The sequence below is a fragment of the Candoia aspera genome, chromosome 1, assembly GCF_035149785.1.
Source record: "Candoia aspera isolate rCanAsp1 chromosome 1, rCanAsp1.hap2, whole genome shotgun sequence".
Lineage (NCBI taxonomy): Eukaryota > Metazoa > Chordata > Lepidosauria > Squamata > Boidae > Candoia > Candoia aspera.
In genome coordinates this window covers 42,400,522-42,414,109 of record NC_086153.1, presented here as the reverse complement: position 1 = coordinate 42,414,109, position 13,588 = coordinate 42,400,522, and the positions used below count along the sequence as shown (strand labels likewise).

Sequence of the window (13,588 nt, the reverse complement as noted above, 5' to 3'; positions counted from 1 at the left end):
TCTGAATTTCATTTATGCTGGATATTTACAGTATCAAATGTTGGATTTTCTGGATATACTTTTAGTTTTAATAATTTAAGAACTCTCTTTTAACTAGAAATTATGGAGAAGTCGGGTGAAGAAGGAATGCCTGACCTTGCTCATGTTATGCGCATTTTGTCTGCAGAGAATATCCCAAACTTGCCACCAGGAGGTGGTCTAGCTGGCAAGTAAGTAAAAATACACATTTTGAACAAGTATACCTCAGTTCCTCATTGAAGCTTTGTGTTTATGTGTGTGTGTACGAAAAATATAAAATGTTCAAAACTGAGTATATGGAACAGAAGTAGATTTGTGTTTTTTGCAGGCACATATGCTTATTAAGCATTTTGCAACAAGTTTAAATATGTAATATGATCATATAACTGTTGCTGTAGCCTTAGATGTATTCTTTTATGCCTCAGTTACTGTTTACAATTAACAAATATTTTTATTTGATCTTTTCTCCAAGTTCAACATAACTTTTTATTTGTTCTGCAACTCAGTGAAATGGTCTGTTAAAACCTACCCAGAGCGCTTCAGGGTGGACCTCGTTATTCAGCAGAAATAGTTGATATTCTAGGAATTGTACTTCAGAATGACAGATGAGTAACTACATTTATGGAATGTTCTCCCTGTATTCTGCACATAGCATAATATGTCAGGAACAAGATGACAAGAGCTTTCCACTTTATGTGAACTTTTACTGTCTGGGACTGTTCAATCTTAACAATTTCCTCAGCTGCATTCTAAAATGGTTCAGGCTAGGTAATTCCATGATTTTGCTTTACAGGTAGTCCTCACTTAACAACCATTCATTCAGCAACTGTTCAAAGTTACAACAGCACTGAACAAATGGTACTTACGCTCAGTCCCCAGTTACGGCCGTTGCAGCGCCACCACAGTCACGTGATCAAAATTCAGGTGCTTGGCAGCCCACCCACTCTTACGGCTGCAGGGGTGCTTCAACTCCCCCCACCTGCCTATCTCCCCCTCCCATCTCTGCCCTTATGGCCATCCTCCACAGTGTTACATGGCAGTGGCGGCACTGGAGGTGAAGTAGAGACCCAGGGCCTTCAGCAGTCTCAGCCAGCCACCACTGCTCCCAGGCCTCTACTTCAGTCCCAGCCCCGCTGCCACCGAGTATTGCTACCTCAAGTCCCGTGCTGTGGCCAGCCACCCCAGAGCCACAGTGCAAAGCCCCAGCCACCCCTGCCACCCTGCACTCCACAGGCCCTGCTACACCCAGCTAGCTTCACTGTCTTCCTCCCACTGCTGACAAGACACGCCAGGCCTGGTCCTATGTGAGGCAGCTGCTGCCATGCCAGGCCTCCTTCCCAAGGCCACTCGTGCTGTTCTCCAAATAGCACGCACCATTCTCCAAATAATGCATGCCGTTCTCACAATGCTTCAGAAAGCTCCTGGGGCCTTTCAGAAACCTCACGAGACAGCACTCACCATTCTCCAAGTTATGCACCCCATTCTCATGATGCTTCAGAAGGCCTCAGAAACTTTCCAAAGCATCGAGGGAATGGCGCACACTATTTGGAGAATGGCACATAGGGCCAGGCCAGGTGCACCTCAGCAGTGGGAGGAAGACGGCAAAGGTCAGCTGGGTGAGGCAGGACCTGCAGAGCACAGGGTGGTGGTGGTTGCTGGGGCTTTGCGCTGAGGTGGCTGGCTGCAGTGCGGGGCTTGAGACAGCACTCCTTGGCAGCAGAGCCATGGCTGAAGTAGAGGCCCAGGGGCAGTGGCAGCCAGCTGAAACTGCTGAAGGTCCTAGTCCTCTAGTTCAGCCCCAGTGCTGCCACTGCAGCTGAGGAGGACTGCTATGCAGGGCAGCCAAAAGGGCAGAGATGGGGAGTGGGGAGGTAGGCAGGTGGCAGGAGTTGAAGAAGAAAGTCCCTTACCTTACTGAGGGTCAGGGCTGGGAGGGACCAAGCTGGGAATGGCTTGGATCAGGGTGGGTCCTTGCCTAACGACCAGTGGGATTCAGCTAACGATGGCAACAGGGACTGCTGGGATTGCCGTTGCTAAATGATGAAGTCACGTGACATTGTGCTTTATGATCGCATTACTTAGTGACAGAAATTCCGGTCCCAATTACTGTCATAAGTCAAGGACTACCTGTATTAATCTATTTTCATGGTGTACCTAAGATTTGAAGTTTGGAGAGTAAAAATATAGGAAAACACTGAAGTATGATAAAGAGATAAGTTGTTGAGATTTAATTCAAAAATACTTAATATACATGCTTTAGTAACCATGTTTGGCTCTTGAGAGAATGATGTGAATCATTTGTTTAATTTTTGCAGGAGGTTTTTGTTTGTTTGCTATTGATGATTGCATCTTGGATTTTTATTCATTTGGTTTGGTCAGTCCCAACCCTTTGAATGTATTAAAATATAATCTCTGTTACTTGGACAGCAGGATTTTTTTCTATTAATTGTTATTTTTATGCAAGTAGATACAAAATCTGTTAGTATTTTTTAATGTAATTAATGAAATGCATACTCAAATCAAGTGATGGCCTGAGTAAATTATCTTTACTTAGGGTGGAGTTGATACAGTCCAGGACCATGGCTTTCTGCATAACTGATTTATCTTGTTTTTCTAGCAAAATTTTACTAGGAAGCACTTTAGTATGCAAAGGGCTTTGATGTAAATGGTCCTTTTCTGACTTAGTACAAAATCTTTGCACAAGAATTGAAATGCAAGATGCTCTTTCATTTGTCCAAGATGCTCGCCAAACAAGATATTGCACATTTTTTCCAATGGTACTTAGAGAGAAATTCAATAAATAATGCTTGGGCCAGAAGGTATTTCATTTGTATTTCTTTAATTTTCATAAACTATACAAAATAGATAATGGCTGACTATTTTCAGAATATTTTTTGCCTTGGCCATATCAGATCTGAAGGCTTACACTAAAACAGGAGTGCATAGGATTGCATCTAGCTACTCTATTTAATATCATATTTAAGCATTAAAATGAGTAAATATGTGCAGACTACCATCTACCATACCGTTCATTGGTGTCTCTTGTTATGCCCACATAACACCTCTACTCCACAAGCTGCACTGGCTACAATTCAAGGTGCTGGTTATCCTCTACAAAGCCCTACATGGCACAGGAACTGATTATTTGTGTGACTGCCTGCTCTCGAGGGTATCTGCCCATCCCACATGTTCTAACAGGGAAGGCACACTCTAGGTCCCTTCGTTGAAACAATGCCTTCGTACAGGACCCAGGAGGTGTGCCTTTTCTGTGGTAGCCTCTGCCATTTGGAGTGATCCTCCTCAGGACATATGGTTGCCCCCAACCCTACAGGCCTCTAGGAAGGTGGGTAGACCTGGCTGTCCCCCCAGGCTTTGGGGTCAGGTGGAGCAGAGTCCCAGTGGGTATGTTGTAGAAGTTTTCAGTTTTGTTTGCCATTTTATTGCTTAGTCTGTTGTTTTGTTTTATATTTGGCTTTTTTGTCTATTGTATGCTGCCCAGAGTCCCATAGTCTCAGCAGCCATATAAATGCATAAGTTAAAGTAAAGTAAAATAAAGTAAAGTAAAGTAAAATACCAGGATCTGTAAAAAAAAGTATCCTGCTTCCCACTGTGGTAACCAAGGTATTTTTGGGACACCCACAAGGAGGGACGTGCATGTATAACACTCTTCCTGTTGTTGTTCATCATCTGATACCATGATGTATTTCCTCTGAATTGTGGAGGTTTCATATAGTTATTTAGCCAACCAGGCAGGCTATTAAGAAAATACTTGCCTTATACAAGCAACTATTCAAAATGTAACTTTAAAATGTCGTCTTTGTATAGGAGAAATATTATTGAAGCTGTTTATAACAGGCTGAACCCACACAGAGAGAATGATGGGGTAAGTACTTCCTCTTTGATTGCTAGCTTTCTCTGATGCAGTTAAACTATAATCTTTCAATATGGGGAAAGCTTTATATCTGAGTTTGCAAGTACCTTGGTCATTATGCCAGTGAAATCCTTTAAACTTAAAAGGTGAATGGTGACCACTAAACGATTTGTTCTAAAGAAGGTGTTTTTAATATAAACAGTTGCTGCTTCATTCAAACCACAGGACAGCTATGTAACATTTCTTTAGGACCTTATTTCCTTTTAGTGCTGTATTTAAGGGAAATACAGGAATATATAATATATCCCTAATGTTAGGAGCTACTTCGTTAAATATGTATTTGATCTTATTCTTTGTCTTTCTGCTAGATGCTGATTTTTTTTTTCCAATGGTATTTAATAAAGAGGATAATTATTGAGGCAACATTTATTAAACAACTATGTGAAACACTGGTTTCTGTTTGGGGATAATGCAAAGGGAGGGAATGCAGACAAGACTTGGTATTGTGCTTGATCTGTAAACATTAAATAGATCATTCAATCTTTGATGATTTGATTATCTTTCAAACCTAGCTAGATTTTGTTTCTGATAGCATAGCCTGAGATGTAATTAGAATTAATTACATCTTAAGTAATTATTACATCTTAAGTAATTATTAAATAAGTTCAGAGTAATCATTCTGAATGTTCTGGATAGCATAGGTACAGTCCCATCTTTAGAGAGAGATAAATTATATGGTCTATAGCTTTCCAAAGATTGTCAAATTACCAATTATCTGAAGCAAAGGCAGAGGTCTCCATTAAAATTATAGCATCAGTATGGATCTAGCAGAAGTCTGCTGGGTTCTATTGTAGTTTATAGTGCTTTGCATTATCACATTCCCCAGACCTTTAGTCTTGAGATACCATATATAATTTGTTCCAAACAGTTGCATTTGTTGCTTCATGTTTGGGCCAAGTCAGTCTCCATTCATTAATCCTTCCAAAGTTCAGCAAGCTCCACCTATATTTTTCACTCTGTATATGTTTAATGTTTAACATTACCATCTGATATGGAGCTTGGTTTTGAGCCATTTGTTTTTAAAGCTTCAGCAAAATAGTCTGAGCCCAAAGTCAACTTGAAGTGCTGTGTTTGTATGTGTGATTGTGTGTATTGTTGTTGACAGCCTTTTCTGTAGATACTATTTTCCAGCATTGAGAACTTTCAGGTGTATGGACTTCCAATGACTAGAATTCCCAGCTAATGTCACCATTATTGAGAATTTTGGAAACTGAGGACCACATACCTAGAATTTATTGAAGATACTGTTAGATACTTTACTCTTCTAAATCCCTATGTACAGATAAACATTATATGTAGATATGAAATTCTTTTATAAGAAAAGTAGATTACTGAAGTGGTGAAACTACATAGTGAAGTGTGTGTGTATATATTTCTATTTTAAGGGCTTGTAAAAAGCTATTAGTGTGAACAGCTTAATTAAAATGTGGCATGAGTATAGGAGTTTTAATTGTTGAACTAAGCAAAATTAAGATAAAATGTAAATGTCTCTTACCTTAATATTCAATCATTTGTTATATAAGTGGAGCAGCATTCTAAGAGAATGTGTTTAGGATCTCTGCTTTCTTGTAGAAATACACAGAGACTTTCCTTTCTTACTTCTACTGTAATGCACCAAAACAAATAGCCTATCACACTAAGCCATAATATAAGTTGTTTACATCTAGTTAGTATAGCATATGAAGCCAACCATAGCATTATATGAGCCCAGCCAGCTGTGGCTTGATCAACACACTGTGGTTAAATAAACCAAGTTTAGTATAATGTGTGAATCAAAACAATATATACTGTTGCATATATCTGATACTTGAGTGTGTGTGTGTGTGCGCATGCGCATTGTCTTCATCAGGAGTGGAATTCATCAAGAGCCACATATTCTCAGTACTGTCATAAGCATCTACTACAGATATTGTCTGTACTAAATAGCAGTGACTCTCCAAGATTCTAGATAGACTTTGTCTCTTTGTAGAGATGCTTGAAATTGAACCTGAAACCAGTTTTCCCCCAAGTTTAAAAATCAACCATAGTAATTTCTTCCTCATAATTTAAGTTCTCATCTATATGATATCATTTTGGGCTGATTCGGTAGCTTCTGCATCTGTTTTTGTGTGTTCTCAGACTGTAGTGGTTTGGAGAAATGCTTTTTGGATTTTCCTGTGTTCTGTTTCCTGTGAATTGCCACAGTTGAAGAAGTAGTGCTGAACCAGTGAAAACTGGGAAGGGCTGCAGGTTTCTCAGTTTAATACAAAGGCTTTAAAATCTAATCTGCTATGTGGATTTTAACCCACATACAAATAATATAGTGCATTTCCCTTTTTAAAATTGCATTCTTGAGTATTGAAAGTTTTATCTTTGTTGCTAAATTGACCTACAATTTACTTGTCCCATTTATTTTCATAATCTCTTTTATGTATGTATGTATGTATGTGAACTAGTTTAGTGTAATAGTTGACATCAGGCTAGAAAGTGGGAGACTGGGAGTTCTAGTCCCATCTTAGGGTCAAAGCCAGCTGCGTGACCTTGGGCGACTTTCCCTCAGCCCTAGGAAGGAGGCAACGGCAAACCACTTCTGAAAAACTGTGCCAAGAAAACTGCAGGGACTTGTCCAGGCAGTCTCCAAGAATTAGGCATGATTGAATGGATTTAAAAAATCATTAATAAATAATCTATTGTAGATTGCAAGATATAGTTTCAGTGCAGAATGAAGATTGGCATCAATCTATAACATGCAAGCATTTTATAAATACTTCTATATTGTTAAGCATTCCCCATAACAGTTAATATGTTTTCACTAAAATACCAAGTCAGGTTCTCAAATTGTTTTCTATTCAGTTACTCTAATTGATACAGAATTAGAATAGAAATCTTGTTTTTGTAAGCTTGCTTCTATGTATTCCAATTCTTCTCCTAAGTTGCTGTTATATATCAATATTGTGCAACTTTTTGAAATTTTGAAACTTATTTCATATTACAGGTGAGTGTTACCAAACTAAACAGTGAGCACATAAGATGCAAAATACAAATTGAAGTATCATTCAGATCTTGAAGAACAGCCAGGTTCTTGGTAATTATCCTTTCAGTGCTGCATGTAGGGAGAAAACAGGACAGCTTTGGATAGTTTAGTTTTAATGAAAGAAAATTGGCCTCCTATTTTTAGTTGTTTTCCATGCCATGTTTTTGCAGGTTATTTTGTTTTTCTTCTAATATGGAATATAGGATCTACCTTTATACCGAATCTGGTAATTGACTGCATGGCAGCAGTCATTCAGCTTTCACATAAAAGTGCCTTTTCTAATGTTACCTGGCATTTGCAAGAATTGAATCTGGGACCTTATATGTGCAGAAGTTTTCCTAATGTTGCTTAGAGTCAGTTTCATATGAACATTTTAAAATAAGTATTAAAAACATTGGTACAGACATATATGTGTTATAAAACAATAAACCAGACAGCAGAAAGGAAAATAGTAGAAATAAGATCAATTATACCACTAAATGGTGGTATCAGTGTGGGATAAAAGTAAAAGTCCTTGTGAATCAAATGTTAAAAAATAATAAAATACCAGGTATGCCTTTCTGGGGAGGACATTGGAAACCACCACTGAGAAAATCTGTACCCTTCAGTCATGGTACTCTTTGACATTGGATGGCCACCAGAGCTATGATCTCTCTTCGTGTGGTCTTGGCTATCCTGGGCAAAATTAGCATAAGTCTCATCAAATATGAGAAATACCTTCTGCAATTATACATTTAGGGGCCCTAAAATAAACTATCATATATTTTAATTTTCTGTGTTTCAAAATTTACTGGTGATTCAATATTGGGTGCTTTTTAAATTTAGTGTTGATGGCATTATTTAGAATTAGGATGTAAAATGATGCAATTTACATACTGGAGAAGGTTGGCTGCTCCAGATAAGAACTGTAAATAAGAGGGTTGTGTAGGTGAGAAGCCCAAACTTTCTTCCTACAGTTTTTCTTCTAAGCATTTTCTTGTCAACACACTTCAGATATAAAAGAGTATTTTGTTGAGATTAAAGAGCTTGATAGAAGCTGTACGAAGAGGCTGGGTAGCAGAAAGTTCTGTATTCATTACCAATGCTTTTTTTTCCTTTTAAAATCAGTCCTTGTTCTTTCTACATGATTTATGATACTTCCGTGTTTATACAATAAAAACTACTGCATGACATCTTGTTTGGTTAGCAACTGTGTATAGCTTAAGTAAAGATGACGGGATGAATTTCAAGGGGAAAAACATCATTTATATCACAATGCCTAAACTGTCACCAGTTTCTCTGGACTGGGCAAATTTGAAGAACATATTTGAAAAGGAGGATTTAGTGATACAGAAACAAGGCTTATTACAACACCCTTCTCACATAACTCACCTGGGATTTCTTCTATTCCTTTAAGGTCTCTTGCAAGATAATTTGCTGCTTGTCTGCTTATGTACTAACACATATTCTTAATAATCTGCAAAAGGACCTTAGATTAGCAGAAAAGTCTGTCTAGATCAGTAAGCACTTTTGCACAAACAGGTGTCTGGAAAGTCCACAAGTAGAACATGAGGGCACCAATCTTCTCCGACTATTTTCCCTCATCATCTGGTATACAGAGACATAATGCTTCTGATCCTTGGGAAATCATATAGTAATCATAATAATAAATAATTGGTAGTCTTATTCTGTGTGAATTTGTGCTCTTTGAAAAGCTATTTTAGATTATGTTGTATTTACTATACCACTTGATAGCATGATTTTATGTGTTGTGTGAAGTGTTTCCTTTTTTCTTTTTTTTTTGTCCCAAATTATTTGTACCTAGTTTAATTGGATGATGCTGAGTTTTAGCATTGTGAGAGAGAACTCATATCTTAAAATCATACAGAATCAAGCTTGGAACTACATAGGATTTTTCTTTTATGTTTGGCTCTTGAATTTTGAGTGTTCTTTGAAGGATATGTAAATAAATAAATATGAATGTTTGGGGATAAACCCATGTGCTTGTCCTTGAGGTATGAGTTTGCTTACTTAGGAAGCTTACTTACTTAGGAAACGTACTTAGAAAGTAGTGCATAATATTCTATTGAATGAGTGTAATTGGCAGCAAGCTTTCCATTGGCAGTTCCATGTAGATTGGCCAAACGTTGAATGGTAATTCATTTTACTTAAGCTGTTCACAGATTTTGAATATATTGGTATGTCTTAAAACATAAGTAATGTATAACTTGAAGAATAACAGTAGAAGTTATACAGTAATGTATACAGTTTGAACATCTAGAATATAAATGTCATCTATAACTTTCAGTTAACAGCTTTCATGTTTGTCAGTGAACTTAATGAAAATGCCTTTCCATACTTTTATTACTTCACATTTTATATATATATATATTTATATATATATTTTAAATCTTAGCTCTCAAACAATTTTTTGCCAAGATGTACTAAGATTGCTTGAAAGTTGGCTTACTAGAAGCTAGCACTTCTAATTTTTAATAGTTTGTCAAATGTATTAAAGATTTTAGAAATATCCTAGTTTAACTACTGATTCTGGGGTCTTCAATCTTAAATAAGGACTACAACAAAGCTGCAGAAGGTGCAACACAGGGAAAATTGGTGGAAGCTCTCAGGCAAGTGAGAATTACTCATAGGGGAAGCTACCGCCACCTTCTGGAAGACGTGCTCATTAGTTACAGGCTAGCTAAAATTCAGGGAGAAGAATGCTCTGGTGAATCAGCTACAACCTCAACTTCAGATGGATCAAATAATCAAGAGACAGACTCTAAAGCAGAATGTGAGCACCAGCTTGCTGAAATGCAGAGTCCTAATGAAGATTCAGAAATGAGTGATGAATAATGTGATGAAAAGATACGATGCCTTCATTTTCCTCACAGTTGCTGATTGTTTAGTTATTATAATGTCTTGCTCTCGCCATATTTGTTACATCTTAGAAAGTTAGTATTTTTAAACTTCTGTATGTACTGGCTAGATGCATAAAAGGCATTCTGTGGGAAAGGCTTTCTTTCTGGGAATATTAGATATTACAAAGTGTAGCTTTAAGAGCACTGTCACTGCTTGCCCTCTGCCTACATGGAAAAGAGTACAATATCTGTGTTCTTAGATATTGGTCAAGAGGCTTGTGTGAATTTAAATCTCAATGGTATTGGGCTAGAGTTTGATACCTAAGAAGAATGTTATCCTGGCCATTGTACTAGGGGGAGACCTAACTTAAAATTTTGGAGAAGCCTAAAATTGTCATCTGAATCCATCATTTATCGTTTGCTGATTATAACTCACTTTCTGTGACTGACAATGATGTAGATATTGCATGTTTGTATTCGACTTAGAGGTAATTCATGTCAGACACATTTGCCTGTTTAAGCTAAGCATGTTAATTTAGTCATTTAAGTTATCCTGTGTTATGCTAGACTGTAGTTTGGATGTTATCATTGTACCCAATTTTCTAAAATGTATTCAGGATGCACTTACATAGCACTATATATCTAATAGCTAAAATGTACTGATAATTAGTGTTTAGTTCACAAGTTGTTTACAATCAAATAAAAATATGTGGAATAATCTGAATGCATATTGACTTTCTTTAAATAATTATGGTACTTTGATAGCCTCTCTTGCTATCCTGTCCTAATATAGTAAATTATATAAATAAAATGAATGAATGAGCAAAACAAAATTTTTCACAAATTTAGTGAATACTTAAGTTTTTTACTTTTTTCCTTATATTAACTCAGTCCATTGTATACACACTGAAATATATAGAAGTGATAATAGCTATGAAAATGTAAATTAATATTCTTATTAACTTTATGGATGTAATCATACCTTCATTGTCATTTTAAAAACGTTCACTTTGTGGTAAAACAATTTCACTTATATATTTCTTCAGTTTATTTTAACTAGCTAGCTAGGAGAAACGCAAGCAAACTTGCTTAGACGTAAGGATTGGAGTGTTCTGTTCTGTTTTTTTTTTTTTTTTCCTGACTGTATATTCTTTTGATCCTGCCACTAAAATTACAAGGCTGGGAGAGTGGAACAATAATAATTGAACCTTTGAAGATAGTCTTACATGACTTCTTGCTCACCTGTGCATGCTTTCTCTGTGTTGTAACTCAGAACAATATGGATATTAGCTTTTTAAGGTCAATATAGCACTAACAGTTTTCCTCTTCTTTTCCTGTAGGGTGCTGGCGATCTAGAAGATCCGTGGTAGCCTTACAGATCTACTAAAATGCTTTTGAATCTGAAAAAAGGGGGAAAAAACTTTTAATCAGTTTTCTTCAATACAAGGGAAAAATTCTGGTGGATTTCCAACATTTTGTGAAATGGGCAGAAAGAAATTATTAGGATTTTCCATCATTTGTTCATATTTGTGTTTTCTGATATTGCCACTCTTAGCATTGCCTATACTACAGTATTTTTACCAGCCTTGGGCATATTGGTTACATCAGTATGGAGCCAGAGCCCTAAAAACCAAGAAATAATGCTTGGAGCACTTCACTAAATGTACATAAAGTACCATGGGATTGTAGTTGTACCCTGAAGACACTATGGTTTAACAAAACTTACAATATATGCACACCTGAGTGCAAATAATTGTAACAAGACACTTACTTCACCTTACCAAGATGGAAATCTTTTACAGCTCTGGGCTTTGGAAGTCATTCAGTTGGGCAATATGCTATAGGATGTGTATGTTTTTTAATTTTCCAGTTTTACCTGTATTACCAGACTGTTAGGATTTCCCTACAGTGTCCAAATTGTGATACGTTGCCTATTGCTTGCTTGAGATAAAGTGTATTTGGCAATAATATAAGGAGATTTTAGGCATCTAAACAAATACGAATTTTACGCATGTGTATAACACATCCTTAAACTCTTGCTACAAGAAATCTTTTTAAACCAAACAACTTAATTTATGGTTAGTTGTAATTTGCTTTGACATCTCACTCATTGCTGCGAGTTTTTTTAAATGCTGAATATTTGCCTTTATTATAATGTAAATTGTGATTTTGTTCTAAATGTGGTTTTCTATAGGTTTTTTTTTTCCTTTGATTTCTATCAGCTTAAAAGAGAGGTCTTGTGTAATATGGGTATAATTTTTAATTGTTTGCATTATTTACAAAGTTCAAATTATCACTTTGAGATTACTATAAATACAGCTAAAATTATCTATTTTAAATCTAAGAAAATATTAGAGATATTTTCATGGGTTCAGTGACCTTTCATTTTATAAGCAATGGGCATGGTACAGAGTGGCCGTCATGTAAGGTACTTGAAGATTCTTAGTTTAATTCTATTTTTGCAATAACCTTATTTTTTTCTTAATTCTTTTGAGTTGTGCATGTATTGAGTCCAGTTAATGCTGAAAGTGGAAAAGAGTAAAGTATTTATCTAAAAAAAATAAAATAAAAGCTATTGGGGAGGGGAAATAATGAATGTATCCATCTGTACATGACTTACATGCTGTGGATGCCTTGTAAACATTTTCCTATTTGTTTAAACTGTGTTTCAAACGAGGATGTAATTGCCCTTGTGTGTAGTTTAAGCTAATGACAGTCATCAACTGGTTTTGTGTGAAATAAAATTCATGGTATTTTTCTGTAACCTTCTTCCCCCTCCCCTTACCCACACTTGAGTGTAAATCCTTGTACACTCTTATAACTGGTGCCTATAGCCAGCTTTCCCGAACATTTGGTTCATTGTGTTTTTTATTTTATTTTTATTTTTATTTTTTTTGGCAGTGGGGTGGTCTAGAGAGGATTATTGCCACAATATATTTTATTTATTCATTAGATTTTAGCCTTGTAAGTTAAAAAGTGTTTTAAATGATGATGTTAACAGGTATTTGTCCCTACTGTTTTTTGTTTCATTTTCCTTTTGGGGTTGTTAAAAGCTAGGGAACGAAGAATGCAAAATGGTTTATTGTTCAGGCTGTCTGCTCTGGTCTAATCCTGTACTGATAGTACCTTCCCAGTATGATATTGTGATGTTTCATACAATACAGTGAACATAACCAACTTGTTATCTTCAATAAAGGATTGCTAAAACAGTGAGAGGCCCTATTTTGTGGGAAAATAGAGACAAATTGTTCAGTTCTGTAATAGGAAATACTATACTGTATGTCTGTTATGATCATGATCTATAAGAGGTGATGAACTTGGGCCTTTATTGCAATGCTTGAGTTCAGATAGCAATCATACATCAGTAATGTGGAGGTCGATATAAACGAGCAGTAATGCGCAAATAGATATAGTCCATAAATTAAGATCTGTACATTTCATTGGATCAAAGACAGTTTAAAAGAATTGAATACAGATAGAATGTGCAGAAGATAACAGGGTTTTATAATACATTGATGGAATATAACTCATAAAACTCATACCAATACCAATCCTGCTGAACATTTCTCAAAATATGATACTCAGATTACTGAATTACCATACTATATATGTGGGAATGAAGAGTTTGTAAAAGAGAGAAAATGAACAGAGAACTAAATTATCATTTCTTTCAGTGCATTACCCTTAGAAGAGGTATGGTTGACCAGATACTGTTAATTCAGCTAGATCTTAGCATCAAAATACAGTTTAAGATGTTTTGTTGGATGCCAAAATCAGTATTTTACA

At 36.2% G+C, this 13,588-nt stretch overlaps 1 protein-coding gene across 2 annotated transcripts in view; it reads left to right on the top strand.

Annotated features, from left to right (window-relative positions):
- Nucleotides 1–13,015, top strand: part of PPM1B (protein phosphatase, Mg2+/Mn2+ dependent 1B) — a 57,460-nt gene extending 44,445 nt beyond the window's left edge. Inside the window, exons 5-7 of one of the 2 annotated variants that reach the window (XM_063302846.1) lie at nt 98–209; nt 3,844–3,901; nt 11,143–13,015. In XM_063302846.1, coding sequence (XP_063158916.1) covers nt 98–209; nt 3,844–3,901; nt 11,143–11,172 — 200 coding nt within the window. In that variant the 3' untranslated portion in view covers nt 11,173–13,015. Of the gene's footprint in view, nt 1–97; nt 210–3,843; nt 3,902–9,515; nt 10,521–11,142 lie in introns of those variants that run through there. The other variant, XM_063302844.1, reaches the window with a different exon arrangement.
- The last annotated feature ends 573 nt before the right edge of the window (nt 13,016–13,588 follow it).